The 18,248-nt window shown below is 35.8% G+C and overlaps 1 protein-coding gene across 1 annotated transcript; it reads left to right on the top strand.

Moving 5' to 3' along the window:
* Positions 1-6,527: 6,527 nt before the first annotated feature.
* LOC131604798 (uncharacterized) lies at positions 6,528-7,163 on the top strand. The gene has a single exon (XM_058877215.1). The coding sequence runs from the start codon at positions 6,528-6,530 to the stop codon at positions 7,161-7,163; it is 636 nt and encodes a 211-aa protein (XP_058733198.1).
* The last annotated feature ends 11,085 nt before the right edge of the window (positions 7,164-18,248 follow it).

Here is an 18,248-nt window from a genome sequence, read left to right on the forward strand (position 1 = left end):
ACCTGATCAAAGTAAAATAAAAGAAAAGGAAAGATCAGGCAAAAGAATGAAAAAGAAATAAAGTACACCCGCTAAGTTGAAAACCCGAAAGGGCGGCTTAGGCAAAAAAGGGGTCCTGGTGGATTGAAAACCCGAAAGGGCGGTCCAGGCAAAAGAGGGACAAAAAGCGAATGACTGCGTCGTGCATTAGATTCTTTGAGCATAGCCCGGTCACCACAAGTGGAAAACTCAGGAGGGTAAAAAGATCAGTTCATTCATCCATTTCGGAAAGCAAAGCAGAAGGAATATCGAAGATCTGCAAGCCATAGCAAGATTGGAACCCAATCGAATTTGTTCTTACGTTGCCATATTTGTAAATGCTATTTGTTTTCCTCTTGGTGGTCACCTCTTTAAGGGGCCACTTCCTGATGTACTCGCCTATGTTAGGCATTTCTCTTCATTAATAAAGGACATTTCACTCAAGAAAATTTCTACATCAGTTTATTTTTACCGTTTTGTTTACAAAAACGTCCAGTTATTTCGATAAGCATTGCATTTCTAACATCGAAGTCTCGCAAAAAGAGCATGATCTAAAACAAATAGAATTGCTCAGAAACTTTGAGTACTTGGGATGGTGGACGAGGTAAGGCCACCACACCTGGGGCATATGTGTTTGATTTGTTTTGCAGGAATCTCCAATCATTCAGCATGGTCAGATGCCAGTACTCGCGCTTCAAGAAAGATCAATCATGCATCTCTTTTGAGATAGAGCCAAAAGTTTTCCCCTATACAGATGCCAGAGTTTATTTCTCTGGGAGTTCTCATTTAAGAGTTGAGTGCTATGCAATGCTGATTAGGGTCCCTTAGTCTTTGACGAGTATATGGGAGTTCAGAAGGGGAGGTGCAATCTCCAGATTATCAAGCTAGGTGACATCCATGTCTCTCAAGAGTTATATCAGGCCCTTTTCTTAGGATGCCCTTGGGCGCAAGGCATTCCCAGGCAAAAATTACATACCAAGATTGACTAAGGAACCACCTGGTGGTCTCATCAGGTCGAGAAAGTCAAAAAGAATCCCCACAGAGTTCATCAAACAAAAGACTTTCTCCGGTGTTCACACGAATGCCTTTATTTGGCACTTTGCATATAGTAATCATTGCATTCGCATTGCATCCTCAAAAGCGTAGCATTTCCATGAATATGGAGCATTACGTAAAGAAAATTCAAACATGCATCAATGCATAAGCCAAGTTTGTATGTGCTCTAAAGGCACAAGATAATATATTCCCAGAAGAAGTCTTGTCCTCCTCCTCCAAGGTGGATTGGATACAAAGTTAGTCCTCATTAAGATCATGTTTCATTGGTCAGTTTTCCACTTGCCCTTTTCTAAAGTCTAACTAAGGTTAGCACCTCCTTTTTGTAAAGTCTAGCTACGGTTAGCAACCTCTTTTCAAAGTTTAACTAAGGTTAGCAATTTGGTTGAGTCGTCTAAGGATGGTTCTTCCTTGTGGAGTCACGCTACGGTTGTGTCTTCTTTTCAAAGTCTAACTAAGGTTAGCAATTTGGTTGAGTCGTCTAAGGATGGTTCTTCCTTGTGGAGTCACGCTACGGTTGTGTCTTCTTTTCAAAGTCTAACTAAGGTTAGCAATTTGGTTGAGTCGTCTAAGGATGGTTCTTCCTTGTGGAGTCACGCTTCGGTCGTGTCTTCTTTTCAAAGTCTAACTAAGGTTAGCAATTTGGTTGAGTCGTCTAAGGATGGTTCTTCCTTGCGGAGTCACGCTACGATGGTGTCGCCTCTTCTTCAAGTCTAACTACGATTAGCACTCTCCTTTTCAAGTCTATCTAAGGATAGCAATCTTTTCAAAGTCTAACTAAGGTTAGCAACTTATCTGGTCCACCTTTGATGCTATTCAACACCTTTGCTTTACCACAGAATGCAAATTTTGATGGTACTTTTGGGTATTCAATCCACTTTCACCCCTCATGTCTAGAACTTGTGTCGTTCGTACATTCAGGTCCAAGCAGATTGAATAGGGGCAGCTGTTGCACCCCAAAATTTGCCCACTTATTTATTCCCAAATGGCTTTCACATCACATTCATACACATACTTCATATAGGCCATTCATCCAAGGCATTCATCCATATCGCTGTCACTATCCAAGAAAACCGGTGAAAAAGAGGTTCAATGTGTGGGGTATCTGTGAGCAAAAGAGAAAGATTGAGGACTTGACTGCACAATACTATTCTCATGGAAGTTCCCCTAAAGATCAGGATTTTACTCTCTCCAAGACAGGGTTCATATTAAATGATACAGGCTTCAGATTCATCAAGATCGTCAAATTAGGGTTTTCTGACCATAGCCAACCCTGTTGACTTTCGGGTCATTGATTAATCAGAAAAATGGATGTGGAGGCAAAATATGGCTGTCTGAGAGAAATATCATGTACTGGAGTTCATTGGTTGCAAATCGATTGAGAATCGGATCAGAGGCGGATTAATCGGGAAATTCACCTGAAACTGGAAAGAATCAGAAAAATTGACTTTTTGGTCAAAATCAGGGTCAACTGTCAAATATTGATTTTTGGGTGAAAATCGGTCAAAGAAAGTCAATGGAATGAAGTAAAATCGAGAAAATGTCAAAGTTACCAAATATGGAAATTAGTTGAAAAATGAAAATTCCAAAAGTGGAAGTTTCTAAACTTAGAAACATTCTTGAAAGGTTGAAGATTTGGTTGATTAGCTCACTTCATGCAGATATTTCACGCATCTCAAGACATTTTTTCAAGAAAGTCTCAACATGAAAGATGTTCATTTCATAGCCCTCTACAATATTGTAGTTGGGAGTTTTGTCAAAAGAGGTGTGAATAGAGAGATATGAAGGAAAGAAGTTTGAAGAAATTCATTTGTGCAAGTCATATCGCTGGGCAAAATTTCCAGGTCACAGGCAGCATTTTCACAAACGCGTGGCGTGCCATTTTGGAACTTAATTATAAGAAGCTACAAGTACTCATTCAACTCAATCTCAGTTTCTATGTATGCCCTTCCGTGATTTCTTCCAATTGACATCAAAACCATAGCCATTGGATATGTAAGGAACGAGTTGGAGTGACTCAAAGTCGTGACTTTACCAAGGCATATTTTGGCCAAGGTAGAGGCATAAATCCAGGGGCACGCGTGAGCAATTTATCAAACACGTGGTGGGCTATCTTCAGGTCCATGTTTAAGGAAATAGAAACAACCATTTGATTCAAGAGTGGTGTGTATCTACTCCTTGCCATGTGTTCTCTCTAATGAGCCATAGATGATAAATTTCAAGTATATAGTGAGCGAGATATAAAGTCACAAATCCATGTCCTCGTCTAGTCATGTTTCACCTAAGTCCTTGAGGCTAAGCTAAGGCACGCGCGCGCAGAGTTTTGCAGCAACAATGCTATGAGTTTGGGACCAGTTTTCTCACACTTTTAGTCATCATTTAGAGAACTCTCCAACATCAAACATCTAGGGTTACACGTCCTCTTTAGACTGAGCCCAAGAGTGAGCCGTGTTGAGGTCCATAGCAAGAGATATATGTCCTCAAAGTTGGTATCATGGGGCATTGTTTCAAGCAAGAGCAGCTCCCACAAGTCTGCAGCATACGTAGGAAAGCACTATGCAGCTACTGAGTACACCAAAAGCATACACAAAAACTTACTCAAAATGTCAAAAACTTGTTCACTAAGCGTAAGAAAAGTCCCACTCCAACAAAGTGCACATCATACACATTCACCTCACCCTATAAAACCAGAGGCTCACTCTCATTCACGGGGACTTCACTTTTCCAAAATCACTCCCTCTTCACTTCATTCTCTCCTCACTCTCTCATCATTCCCTTCTCCCTCTTTCTCTCATCTCTCTCCCTCCATAAAGTTTGTTACAAAAGTGTAACAAACTCTAACAACTTCAGAACTGAACCATAACCACACCTCGCTCTGAATCTGCACCATGACCTTAGCTTGATCATCTTCATCGAATCCTCTTGCTATCACCTTCATGGAAGAATCGTCATCATCATCAAACCGTGGATTCACCGTGAAGCTGCTTTTCTCTCGGTTCTTAGAGGCTGCGATGGCACTCTGAGTTTATTTCTCAGAGTGTGAGTACGTTCAAAGTGTATCAAGCATCAACATCATCTTCAAGATCTTGGTTCGAACGTGAAGAGGCGAAGCTTTCAGAAGATCTTCGTCCAAGAACTCTTTCAGGTAAGGTCCAGAATCTCTCTCAGCATGTTAGCTACATTTAATAGGTCATGTGCATCAGGATCTTGAACTCATATGTCTGTTGTGCTATGTGTTATACCGGTAGGAAGTGATTGTTCTTGAACAGTCTCGATTTGGTTGATATAATGCTTGTTTGCGTGTTCGAATCGTATATTCTAGATCTGTGAACGTTTAGAGTCCGACTATTGTGTTTGAAGTGAATTCTGGTAAAGTTGACTCAAGCTAGGGTTTGCAAGTTTGATTCGGATGGTATGATAGGAGGAGAATCGATGAAAAATAATGGCGGATCTGTGATCTATGTGAAAAACCGAGCAGAGCGGTGGTGTTTGTTCTGATTTCTGGAAATTCTGATCGGATCTCCGCCGTGAGGTGGCCGGAGAGGATGACCGGAGAGAGCTCCGACGTCCGTCTGTGATATGCATGCTTGCTTATTCCTTCCCTGACGTGTCTGCGTCCCATTTGTGGTTGTTCACTATTCATTTAATTTTGGGCTGTATGCATATGATTGAGTGGTGCGCTGGCGTATGGTAATTGGTGCAGATCTTTTTTGTTTTACTTGACTAAATTCCCCATGACCAATTGATATGTGGACTAAAGGCTTCAGGTTATGTCATGTTCAATTCCAATAATTAAATATCATATGGTAGAGTAATGACATGCTGAATACTGAATAGATGAAAAGGAAATAAAATGTGTCTTGGGCCACGAATCGGTATTTGATGCTTAGGCCTGCTTTCGTTTTGCTTATTCACCATGCTGTTACTAATGTAGTCTCATGTTTAAGCATTTGGGCCCTAGCGTCATTGCTTTCCTCACCCCGTGAATCAGGCCCAGTTTCATTCATAGCATAAAATCAGTTCATTTCCGAGATGCTGATGCACCCCCTGTTGGTATATAGAAATATAAAAAAAAATAGTTTCTTTTTATTTTTCTTTTGTTTGTTAATTCATCTTGCTTAGGTAAAAATGAAAATAATTTTTCTTGACTAATTAGAATTTTAGGAAATACTTAGTTTCTTTTAGATTCTTAATGGTTGATTTCTTTGAATTTTGATTGGTTCTCACATAGAAAATAAATAGTTTCTTTTAGTTTCAATTTTTGGAAATAGCTTTAAAAATGAATAAAAATAGTATTGTTTGTGAATGTTTTCTTTAATAGTTTAGAGTTTTATTTCTCTTATTTTTGTGAATATTTTTCAATACTTTGTGAAATGCCTAGAATGCCCTTGGATGCTAAAGTTGACTTTGGTCAATTTGAATAACTCTTTTTAGTTAATCTCCTTTAGATTTAGTTTAGATTTTAAATAGGAATTAGAATAACAATTAGATTAGAAAATAGGTTAGTTCCCCTCATTCTTTTTTCTTTTCAACTTTAATCCATCTAATAAATACTTGAAATAAATCCCCTTAAAAAAGAATACAAAGAAAACACTTAAAACACTAATAATCAAAGTGAAAATTCTTAAAAAGGGAATGGAAGCTTGAACGCTCCTTGCTTTAGGGAACGTTCGAGTGCTTGGATCTCCCTTGCTTTAGGGTTCCATTCAGGCGTAAGTTCCCAACTTCTAAAAAACACAAACCATAGAGTAACTCGAGTTTCCCTTGCTTTAGGGATTTCCTCGAAACGCTCAAACTCTCTTCTGTCTCTCGCCCTCGTGGCATTCTTAAGAACATGTTGAATCCATTCCATAATTAGGCGTGTAAGTCTCCAAAGGTCGAGCATCGTGGAGTGCGACTTTAACCTCTGTTCAACTAAAAAACACAAAAACATAGAAAATATGGAGCCGAACTACGGTCGCTCTGATTCCTTGTAAGGGATACGTAGGCATTGGGTCGCGGGCCCTAAGCGAGCACACTTGTAAATAATTCTTTCTTTTCCCCGTATTTCTTTTGCATTCATTCGCATTTAGGTTTAGACATAGATACACCCTTTAGATAGAAACAAACATAGGTGGATACCATCGAGTACGATGGGCGTGAGGGGTGCTAGCACCTTCCCCTTGCGTAACCGACTCCCGTGCCCTGTTTTCTGGTCGAAAGACCTTGTTCTTATTCTAAGTTAGGTTTCTTGGTATTCCTTTCCCGCGATGGGATGAATATATTAGTGGCGACTCTGATCCATTTTTCGCGGTAGCGACAATACTCAACATCTTTTTCTGATCTGTCCTTTTGCTCAAGCTGTGTGGTTTTCTTCCGCGTTGGGGATCCATATTCCGCCAAATCCGGACCCGTGCTTATGGCTGGATGCTTGGTTGGGGCAGCAGAACTGTTTTATAGGGCAGATGGTTAGCACTATGATGTGGAAAATCTGGAAATCGCGCAATGAGTGTGTATTCTCAAATGCAAAAATCAATCCCATGAACGTAGGGAGAGAAGCGGGGAAGTATGTCCAGGAGTTTAATGCTGCAAATCCAGAGAAGTGCTTGAGAAAACGGATCCAGATGGGGAGCGAAGATATCGAATGCTCGAAGGACTGTGTTTTCATTAATGTAGATGCTGGCTGTTTTGAGGAGGGGTGGATGGCAATGGGCATGGTGATTCGGGACAGCAAGAGAAAGGTAATTCTGTTGACGTGTAGTCGAAGGAGAATGAGTGTGGAACCAGAGCTTGCGGAAGCTATGGCGATAGAATGGGGGATCTTGCTGGCGCTTCAACTTAACCACAAAACCATTGTTCTGATCTTTGATGCCAAGAGGGTCGTTGATAATTTAAATGGTCTGGAGGTTATTGCCAACATTGAACCTGTTTTGGTGGACTGCAAGAATCTTCTAAAACAGTTTCATTGTTTTTCTGTTATTTTTTGTAATTGTTCCTTTAATGAAGATGCCCATAGATTAGTTGGCATTGGTAGAAGATTAGGGAGTAAGACTTGGCTGGATTTGGTTCCACCTTTTGATGTATCTTTGATTCCGACTTCGGTCTCTGTTTAATGAAGTTCGTTGGTTATCAAAAAAAAAAAAACTGCACATTTTCCTGCAGATTTTAACATGGACCAAAAGACTATTTAAACCTAAATTTTATATAGAGAATCAATACTTACACAGATTTAATGATTGGTCTAATTTTTAATACATTAAAATAGATTTGATAGTTTGAATAATTACAAAAATAACTTTGAATTTAAAAAGCATCATGTTAAAATCCAATTGTACTAACTTGGTTGATTTTATTTTATTTATCAAAGTTTATTTAATTGATTTAAATAAATTAAATTTATGGGTTAAATATACGATATTCCTCTTTGAAGTAGTCAAGATTCGTTTTATCTTCCTTTAAAAAAAATTAAGTTCTCCCTGAAATGTTAAGATTTTGTGTCCTAAATGCATAAGTTATCCCTTAATGTGAGAGAGTTTTGGTTTAACACCCCCCAAATTCTATGTTCAAATTATACATTTATGGAACAAAACAAAAGAATCTTTACATTATAGAGAATAAAAAAAAAATTATAGAGAGATAAAGCGGATCTCCCCTATGGACTATAGTATATTTAACTCTAAATTTATTAATAAACTAATTTGTCATATATATATATATATATATATATATATATATATATATATATATATATATGGGGACGACTCAAGTGAGAACACTTGGTTATTATGAGAAATGAGAACAATGAATCACGACCATTAAATTTGATTTTAATGGACTGGATTGGTTTCTCTTTCTAAGATCCTTAATATTTAATGGACTGGATCCTAGAAAGAGAAACCAAACCAGTCTATTAAATCAAATTTAATGGTCGTCATTCATTGTTCTCATTTCTCATAATAACCAAGTATTCTCACTTGAGTCGTCCCCTATATATATATATATATATATATATATATATATATATATATATATATATATATATATATATATATATATATATAGGGTTCTTGGACCCGGCTAAGGTGGACACTTGTTGCCCAATAAATTTTTAGCTGATACTTTTACTTTATTTTGTTTTTATTTCTTTGTTATTTGCGTACCACATGTCTCACAGGTATTGACTGAAGTTTGTAGTTGAAAAATCAATATTAAGTGTTATTTTATTTTGATTTGGAAAGGACATAGGCAAATCAATATTAAGTGTTATTTTATTTTGATTTGGAAAGGACATAGGCAGCCAGAGGACACGTCTCCACTCTGCATTTTCATCTTTTATTTAAATTTTTCCTTTTCTGTTTGTTTTATTTAAATTTTTTATTTTGTTTAATTTATGTTAATTAGTACTAATAATTAAGATTTGTTGAGTATGAGGTTTGGACCAAAGTTAGAACTAATTTTTATATACTCTCATTTTTTAATTAACATCCTCTTAGGCTTTCTTTTGTCTTTTCTTATTTATTTTCAAATTTGTTTCATTTTTTTTTATATTTTTTATCCAATTAATTAGTATTAGTTAACTTACTTCTATCATTAAAAAATACAAAAAAAAATCTTTTACCGATACTTTAATTTTTTACTTATATTGAATTAGTTTAAGTTAATTTTTTTCGTTAATCTTTATTTAGTTTAAATTATTCAATTAGATTAATTTTATTCTACCTAATTAGATTAATATCAGAGTTTTGTTGATTAGGTCATAAAAAAGAAAAATGTGTTTCTCTTTACATTTAGTTCAAATATAAAAATGACAACAACAAAAAAATATTCTTTCCCCTTTAATTTAGGTTTAGTTTTTTATCAACAAATAATCAAAATACACTAAAATAATTTCCTTTTAACATAAGCTAAATTGGCTAATCAATTAGAAAACTTTTTCACTAATTTAATTAAAAAATCAAGATCTCTTTTCATAATTAAAATCCATTAACCAATACATACGAATTACGTAGACTCTGATTCTATCACTTGATGAATATACGTATGCATAAAATGCGATGCTTTAGCGAGTCCTCTAACTTTCAATTAACCATTTTTCAATTATACCCTTTTACATATACTTTGTAAATAAATAAATTGAAATAGAAATAAAGCAAACATTTCCTTAGCAAACACACTTACCCTAATCCTATGGGAGATTCCCCTTAAATATAAGGGAAGCGAGGGGTACCTAACACTTTCCCCTTGCTTAATCGACTCCTGAATCCGGTCGTGACAATAAATTTGTAGTAGGACCCATAATATTCACTCTCTCTGTTGTATTCGTGTTTCTTTGCTCTTTCTCTCTTTCTTATGTTCTTCTGGCATATCAAACACAATGTAAGAGTTAATGGAGGCTTACTAGAAGCCAAATGGGCATAGTTTTTTTCTTATACAATTGCATTATGTTGTGATTTCCCTAAAGCTATTTCTTATTGATCTGTGTTTGTCATTCATTGAAGTGTTTGATATTTTTTACACATTATAAACATTTTAAGGAGTTTTTTTAACCTCCAAAACCTAATCCTTTTCAGTTTAAACAAATACTACTCTTTTAAATATATATGTTGACTCAGCATGCATACATGTCACACCCCATTGCCAAGTTAACGTTTTTTTCATAATTTTTAATGGAAATAACCTTTTTGTATGATTAAACAATTCTCAGGGACCATTATGTAACGTTTTTTAATTAGGTAACCAAAACGAAATATTAAATTAAGATAATGGACTTTAGGACTTATTATGCCTAATTTAAATTAATAGTTTTTAGTTAAATTAATAGTTTTTAGTTAAGAGTATTTTAGTACTATAAAATATTTTTCTATTTATTATATCTTTCACTTATACAAATAAACAATCAGCATTCTCACTCTTCACCAACTTTCTCACATCTTTTTTTTTCTCTGTTTTTTCCCAACCAAACACACCTAGAAACAAAGAGCAACATAGTTTTTTTCTTATACAATTAGATTTTGTGATTTCCCTAATGTTATTATTCATATTACAAGCAAATCAATCAACTTATGGTGGGTATTGGGGGAGAAACACCACTCGTCTCAGCTTCTGGGGAGGCATTGTTACAAAAGCTTGTTTCTACTGACTTCTCAAGTATGAAGGTTCACATTTCACACTCGATAAACCTCAGTTCTCAAATTCTTAAATCTCACAATACAAAAGGAGATGACACAATTTACTTGAATCTCACAATACAAAAGAAGATGACACCATTTACCCAAATCCCACAATACAAAAGAAGAAACACCACTATCGAAAATTTAATTAGCTTGGCTAGGACTTAAGGGAGCTTAAAAACCTCACCCTTAGGACTATCAGACCCAGGGGGAGTTTAGAAACCTCATACCCTAAAGTAAACATGTTAATTAAGTCAACAACCATTTTTCTTAAATACTCATGTTTGTCATCATTAAAAAGGAGGATATTGTTGGAACAAAATTGTCTTATATCATATCCCTTAGGTTTTTAATGATGACAAATTATTTAAAAAACAATTGGGTAGACTAATGTGTGTTCAAGTGTGGAGATACAAAGACTAATATACTGATTGAAATTCAGTTATGATACTGCACTAAACATTCAAAGAGAAGCTCTAAAGATACAAATTCTGAATATCAGACTCTGAAGAATCAGCTTTTGAACAAGCCATCTTCTGATCATTATAACCTAAAGATCCCAGACTCTGAGCAGGTTAAATATTGAAGATCAAAGTCAACCTTTAAAGACTAAGAGTCTGAAGGATTATAAGCTAAAACTCGGACTTTGAAGGATCATAACCTAAAGCCATTCAAAGCTCAAGAACCAAGGAATTTCTAACAAGTTGCTACCATACTAGGGGGTTAATTTATCTTGTTCTGGTCACATGAAAACTTAGGAGAAAGTTTCAGAAGCCTGAAAAATTTCAACTGATAATTCCTTTTTTAGCAAAGGATATTCAAATACCATTGCAATGACATTAACCATATCAGGAAGTTTTGCAACGAATCTATTGATGCTTCTCTCGAAGACTCACTTGTGCAAGAAGTTTTATCCAACGACACTTTCATGGTTCTCTATATAAGGAGCTGAAAATTTGGAGAAACTACAACATTATGCCTTGAAAATAAAAGAGAAGTTATTCTATCAAAACAAAGAGCACAAGTAAACTTAGAACTTCTTACCAATTGTACATTCTTAAAAGCTTTTAAGTCTTAGAGTTTTCTGTGTTGTATTCTATTTACACATTTGATTATATATCAAGTGTAATTATCAAACTATCACTATCATTTATCTACTATATATATTGTAGGAAGTCTCGTGCTCGTGTGCTTGAGCATTTGGATGTCTCTTGCTTGTGTGCTTGAGCATTGAAGTCTCTTGCCTGTGCGCTTGAGCAATTAGAAGTATCTTACTTGTGTGCTTGAGAATTGAAGTCTCTTACTTGTGTGTTTGGAATTATATTATTTGTATGCTTGAGAAATTTGTAATCAAATTTTATTAATAGTGGAAACTCTTGGAAGTGCAAGGGCACTGGACTACTCCTGATTTGTAGGAGAAACTAGGAAATTTGCTTGTGTATTTTCTTACTCTCTTCTTTATTTTAATCAACCATATTCCGCTGCTATCATCATCAGAATCTGACTCAGATTCTATCCTTGTGATAAAAATCAGATAAGAGATTTGTAAGAGAAAAAGGAGAAAAAGTTAACACAATTCAACCCCCTTCTTGTGTTTTTCTCACCTTCATAAATGTCTGATTGTTTTAATAGAAGTTGATAAGAGGAACTTGTGAAGACAGGAGCTAAAGAGAAATATGTAAATTCTCCCTACTAGAATGAGATGAACTGCATGTTTGCGTTGGCTTTTGGAATGGCTAAAAGTAATTCTAGAGGTGTAGAGTTGATTCTGAAGTGATTTTGAGGTGTTTGGTTCTTTTAAAGCAGAAATTATTCTACTAGAAGCTAGGATTTTTGGCTTATGAGTTTAAACGAGATTTTCATACTGAAATTTATTGTTCTACTCACTTTTACATAAATGTATCCAAACATAAATCAATTCTGTTAAACTCAATTATGTTAAAATCAATTTTACCAAACTCAATTATGTCAAAATCAATTATATCCACCGACAATCCAAACACACACAAAATAAGAGGGAAAGAGGAAAAGTGAGTGGGGTCTACTCAAATACCATTTCTCTCCAAAATTGCGAAGAAGTTGCAATGAAAGCATATAAAATTTTACTAATTTAACCTTGTGAAATTAATGTGTCCAATGACATTATGGTAGTACGAGAGATAGAGATAATTCGACTAAAATTTTGAAAATTTATTTAAACATTATTGGGAGTTAATTTGATTATAATAATTAAGTGAAATAAATTAAAAACTAAAAAATTTAAAGTCTTAATACCTGTTTTAGTCCTTTCACTTAATTTAATGTTCCACTTTAGTTCCTAAACTAAAAAAAGTTACAAATTAGTCTCGTAACTTCACTTTTGTTACCCTATTTGGTGTCTTCTGTCTATTTATGACCAAAAAATGTGAAGTTCTTGAAATGAGGTCATCTAGCTTAATATATTTATTTGACATTGAAAATTCTAGTAATACACGCTCGATGTCAAACTGGATATTATGACATCCACAATTACACAGCACAAACAAAAATAACAGACATCATAAAACAGTAAAGAACACATAGAATTGTTTACCTAGTTCGGTTCAAACAACCTACTCTGGGGCTACCATGCCAAGTATGAAGTCCACTATTAGCAGTATCAATTCAGAGCTAAACTCCCAGTTTACAACTCCTCACTTAATCACTACCTAATGACCCTTCTACCTAGGTTCTACCTAGATATGGAATATCTCCATTCCACTCCCCCTCAATCACAGCAGTTATAACACATACACAATAAACAATTACAGATAGAAGACACACTTCAAAAACACACCTTGATCTGCTTAAAAGCTTAAGTCAAGAGACACACACTCGTGCTTAAAAGCTTAGAGTGACACAACTAAAACACAAACTAATTCCAACGCAATCATCAAAGATAATAGCGTGGATCACAAGAGACAGTTACAGAACAGCCGTTCTTCACAATACACAATCTTATGTCTGCGTTCCAAATTAGGATTGCAGTTCTTTTTATATGCAGTCTTGGGCCTTGGGCTTTTTTAGAAACACATTAGGGTTAACAAAGTTAGCCTAATTCACACGCCAAATGTCTGTTACACAATATGCTGTCAGTAGGATCTTCTAAACGAAATTCGCAGCACTCAAGAAAAAGTTTCCTAAACAGATAAAAGTGATAAATCAGGAAACACAATTAACAAAAACTAATAGTTCCTGCTGTCACACATGGATGTCATGACATCGATCATGACATTCATTACAAAACCTGTATTTGCTCCACACATATATGCAACCTGCATATACACAATCAACTAGGTATGTTTTACCAATAATGCAGCTAACATGCAAAACACCTTCAGTCTCCCCCTTTGGCAAATTTTTGGCTAAAACATCCTGTCACACCATACCAGAGAAAAACTTGCAGCGGATAACCAAAACACAAGCTAATACAAACAAACAACATACATCACCAGTATGCACAAAGTGCTCAGACAAAAATAGACAGTGCACAAGAGTAGCACAAGCACAAACAGATCAACACAAAGATAAGCAAATAGAATTGTTGATCACACACAAGAGTATCACAAGCACAAACAGATCAACACAAAGATAAGCAAATAGAATTTTTAATCACACACAACCACTGTTCTTGTTGTTCTGGGGTGACACAAAATACTTTTCCCCCTGTTTGGCCACAAATGTTACCAAAGCCAAAAGAAGTGTCTTCTCCACCTGTATTTTTTTGTTGTTGTTTTACTCTATGGTTCTTCAAGGATGCAGAGTCCCAACTTGCTTCGCAAGTTCTCAAACTGTGTAGCATCAAGAGCTTTTGTGAAGATGTCAGCGATTTTGTTAGAAGCATTCTCGTCACTCTTGTTAGAATCATCTTCAATATGCATCATATGTACCATTTGCATACTTGCATCATTCAGAGTTCTTTCACGGTTGCCCCCTTCTGAGTGAGTGTATGTGCAAGGTATTGTTTCAAGAGAGATGAACCGAGACTGTTGAGGCATTTCAAAATTTTGAGTTAGCTCTAAACTTGTTTCTGAGGAAAAATTGCACTCTGTGATCATACTAGGGCTATTGTGGTGGGATGTCATCTGATAGTTCTCCTGGATATCTAGCTTGTTGGCAATATCTGGATCAGTAGTTGACTTTTGTATGAGGTTCCATTTGTCCTTGTCATACCCCAAAATTTTCCCATCATATTTTTATACTCAAGCTCATTTGAATATCAAGAGCTCAAGACTTGACTGACTGCACACTCTCCTAAACAACAACCCTCAAACTAGGGTTTTGATCTCTTCAAAGTAAAATCAAGTTCTAAGACCTCAAGTGGAACCGTTAGTCTCTCATGTGCCCCAAAGGATCCTCATGCCAAGTTGCAAGCTCTGATTCACAAGATTGCTCAGTCAAAAGTTCAAATGGTCAACAGGCGACTGGTTTGACCTAAAAGTCAACTGTGGTCAAAGTACAGTCAAAATTCCTGATTTTTGGTCAACATCCTCATTTTGAAGTATCATTCATCATTTTATCAAGGATTGATCATGATTCATCAAGGAAAGTTCCGAAATCAACAAAAGTCCAAGTTTCTAAATTAGGGTTTTAGGAGAAAAGTCAACCCAACTTTGACTGATCATATCTCTCTCATACTTTATCATAAATTCCCCAACCAAAGCTCATTCTCAAGGAAATTCAATTCTCTACAACTTTGATGTTGGACCCAAGGTCAAGAAATGCTTCCGCATAAGAGATATAAGTCAAAACATTATAGGTCTTTTTGAAAGACAACAAAAAGTCATTTTTTTTCAAAGAATGGTACATGAACATGGTAAACTCAATTAAGATGAAACCAAAAGGAGGTTTTAAAGGACATCTTGAGCTTTCTAAAACGGTCAAGAAAACCTTCATAGGGTTAAAATTGAGAGAGATACGCAGGGTCGAAGTTGAGCAATTTTGGAGAAAAAGTGCATGAAGCCAACATTGTGTAATCTTGATTTTTCTTCAAATGGGCCTCAATGTTTGAACTTCCCACGTGATATTAAGCCCAAAAGGGGTCCATTAGTCAAACATAATTATTTTTATGATATTGTTTGATTTATATTTGATTTTATTCACTTAAATTCAAATAAAAATCAAATAAACTCACAAAATAATTATATGGTGATTATTCCACTCTTTCTCCTTGATTTAAATCAAAATAAAATCATAATCCAATAGGCCCTAGTACGTGAAAAATATTGGAATGTTATTGAGCCAATAATAGAAAGAATTATTTGATTTTTCAATCAAATTTTATCTCTCCAATCACATGATTTATTTCTTAAATTATTGACCTAATGCTATCACTATAAAGATCACAACATGTTCAGCACAAGGGTTGATGAAGCTGCCTCCAAAAAGCTCTCTAAAAAAAAACCATTCTCCAAGTTTTCAAAAACGTTCATACATTAGGGCATGGTCACAAACTCTGTGCAAGAAGTTCCCTTCAATTCCAGGCGCTCTGTTGTCTTTCTGAGATCATCAGGAACACATCCCAGTATTCAAGCAAGAACAAACACCTTCAAAGGCACCGTAGTTGGCTTCACCGGAACCAAGATATGCAAATTTTCGAATCCATTGGTTTAGGTCCTACTAACGGATTTAGGGTGCATATTTGTGTTCAGGAGTTTCATTAAGACAGGTTTAACGATACACATGTGAGGTTCAAGACTCGGATCAATGGACGCCATTGTTATGCCGTCAAGACTCTTCGTTTTCGTTTTCTTGGTTGCAGCACGTTTCAGGTCTTGAAACTATTACCATTGAATTCGCAACATGACTTTTAGTGGATCTGGGCGGTTTTCTCTCTTTTTTTTATTGTTTTTTTGCAGGATCCGAAAACCCCATCGCCGGAGAAGATGACCAGTCTTACTGTTTCGGCGGCTTCAAATTTGTGGACCATTTGGCTTGCGCGCGTGGCGTGTTGTGATTGGCCAGTCGAAGGGTCTTTATTCTCTCCTCACGCGTGGCCTCACCCCATTTGATGGTCAATAATTCAACTCACTCTTTCCTCTCCTCATTGGCTACAGCATGCGCAAACGGGGCCCACCTTAACCAACTTTTTTTGAGTTTTTATTTATCATTGGTTTACGTATTTATTTTTTCTTGGTCAAGTAAATAACAACTGATAAGCGCAGCACAGCTGGCCTAGGGCGTTAAGCATTAATCTCCCAAACCTGGGTTCGAACTCAGGTTTTTTGCACATTTTCTTTGAATTTCTTGGTTCGTTGATCCGGTGCACAGGTTTCCTTGAAGCCCACCGTACGCCCTCGTATCCCAGCCATCTGATATCCCACAAGGCTGATCCAACGCATGTGGATACGCAGTCTCACCATAGAGTCTCACAGACCAACCACATGGAATCAAAAGCTAAGTTATTTTCAATTTTTTTATTATTATTATTTATCACATAAAACTTTTTGTTTATTTCTTTTTTCTTTCTATCTATATTTTATTAGTAAAATTATTTTAGTAAAATTATTTTAGTTAAATATTTTATTTATTAAATAAATATTTTCATGACTTTTTTTTTAATTTATTTGATCGAACTTTCGATTTTTTTTAATTCTCAAATATGTTAAATTATTCACTTTTCATGTTTAAACCCGTTGCTTTCATCATAACCACTAATCACTGTTAGGTAGATGTCATCCATTAACATAGTGCTTTTTCTCCTAAAACCTCATTCCCTAAAAAATCAGAGTTTACCCTCGCTTCTAAACTTTTTGTTTGCCTTGTACTGTTTGCCTTACCTTTGGTTATTCCATTAATCTGGTTGTATTAATCAATTAGGTTTGTAGATCTTTAATGCACTGACATTTCTCTTCTTCGTGCCTAATTTTCAGGGTTAACTAAAATCCTTTAGCCACGCACCACGTCAGATCAAAAGAGCTAAGCTTCTTACTTATTTTTTTTATTTAATGTCATTCTATTTTTATTTTAAAATAGGATTTGCCTTAACTGTCAATGAATCTCTCATACGCTCACCCCTTCTGTTTATTCTTCCTTTGCCAATTTTCAGGGTTAACCAACCGGTCAAAGCTCGAACGTTCGGTAACCCTAAAACTCGTTCCTTTTTAATATTCCTTCTTTTAAATTATTACTTATGCCAGGCCTATTACGGTATGAGTTACTTTATTGCTTTCCTTCCCCTTCCCCATGGTTTATTTTGTAACTTCTCCTGGATGTATTGTGTGGCCTTAAAGGCACTTAAAACTGTTATATCATATTAACTGCGTGGTTAGTAATCCTAGGGAGTGGTAACCTCGAATTGAATTAGAATCATTAATTTTACAAAATAATTTATTTTAATCTGATCACGTGATTGTTGCACCCACGCACCTTTTATGGTACCCCTCTTGTTACCTGTTGCCTGTTGCCTGTTGCCTTGTGTTTTTAATGCAGAATAGCCAAGTCCCTCGAATACGAGGATACCTCAGCAATGTTGCCCTCGGTTCATTCAGATCATAAGTCCCTAATGATGTTGCCTTCGATTCGCTAATATGATCTCGTCCCTCGAAGTTGCCTACGAAATGCTGAGGTATCCTCTGGTTGCCTAAAAGTAAATGGCTATTCTGATCCTTCCCTTAGACTACCTGCCTCTCTATGGCTAGGGACAGTCTTATGGAGAACGATAATTCGACGACCCTTCAACCTCTAAATAAAAGGACCTCCCTACCCTCCTATGGTATGGATAGCCCTGAAAGGCTAAAAGAACATTTTTCATCTAACCAGGTAATTTGCCCCTAATTGCTTTGCTCTGGTTTAAAAATCTTTTTCCTACACTTTTTCATAAACCTTCAAAAAGGCTACGCTCATTTACGAGCTAAAGTCCTTATTTATTTTTCTTCTACATTTCTAAACTTTTGGTTTCAAAGAGCAAAGCAATTAAGAGCCCATGGAAAACCATGGATGCAAAGGGTGCCTTACACCTTCCCTTTGCATAAATTACCCCCCGAACTCAGTTTTTATTTAAAAGGTTTT

Source organism: Vicia villosa, linkage group LG5 (genome assembly GCF_029867415.1).
Source record: "Vicia villosa cultivar HV-30 ecotype Madison, WI linkage group LG5, Vvil1.0, whole genome shotgun sequence".
Lineage (NCBI taxonomy): Eukaryota > Viridiplantae > Streptophyta > Magnoliopsida > Fabales > Fabaceae > Vicia > Vicia villosa.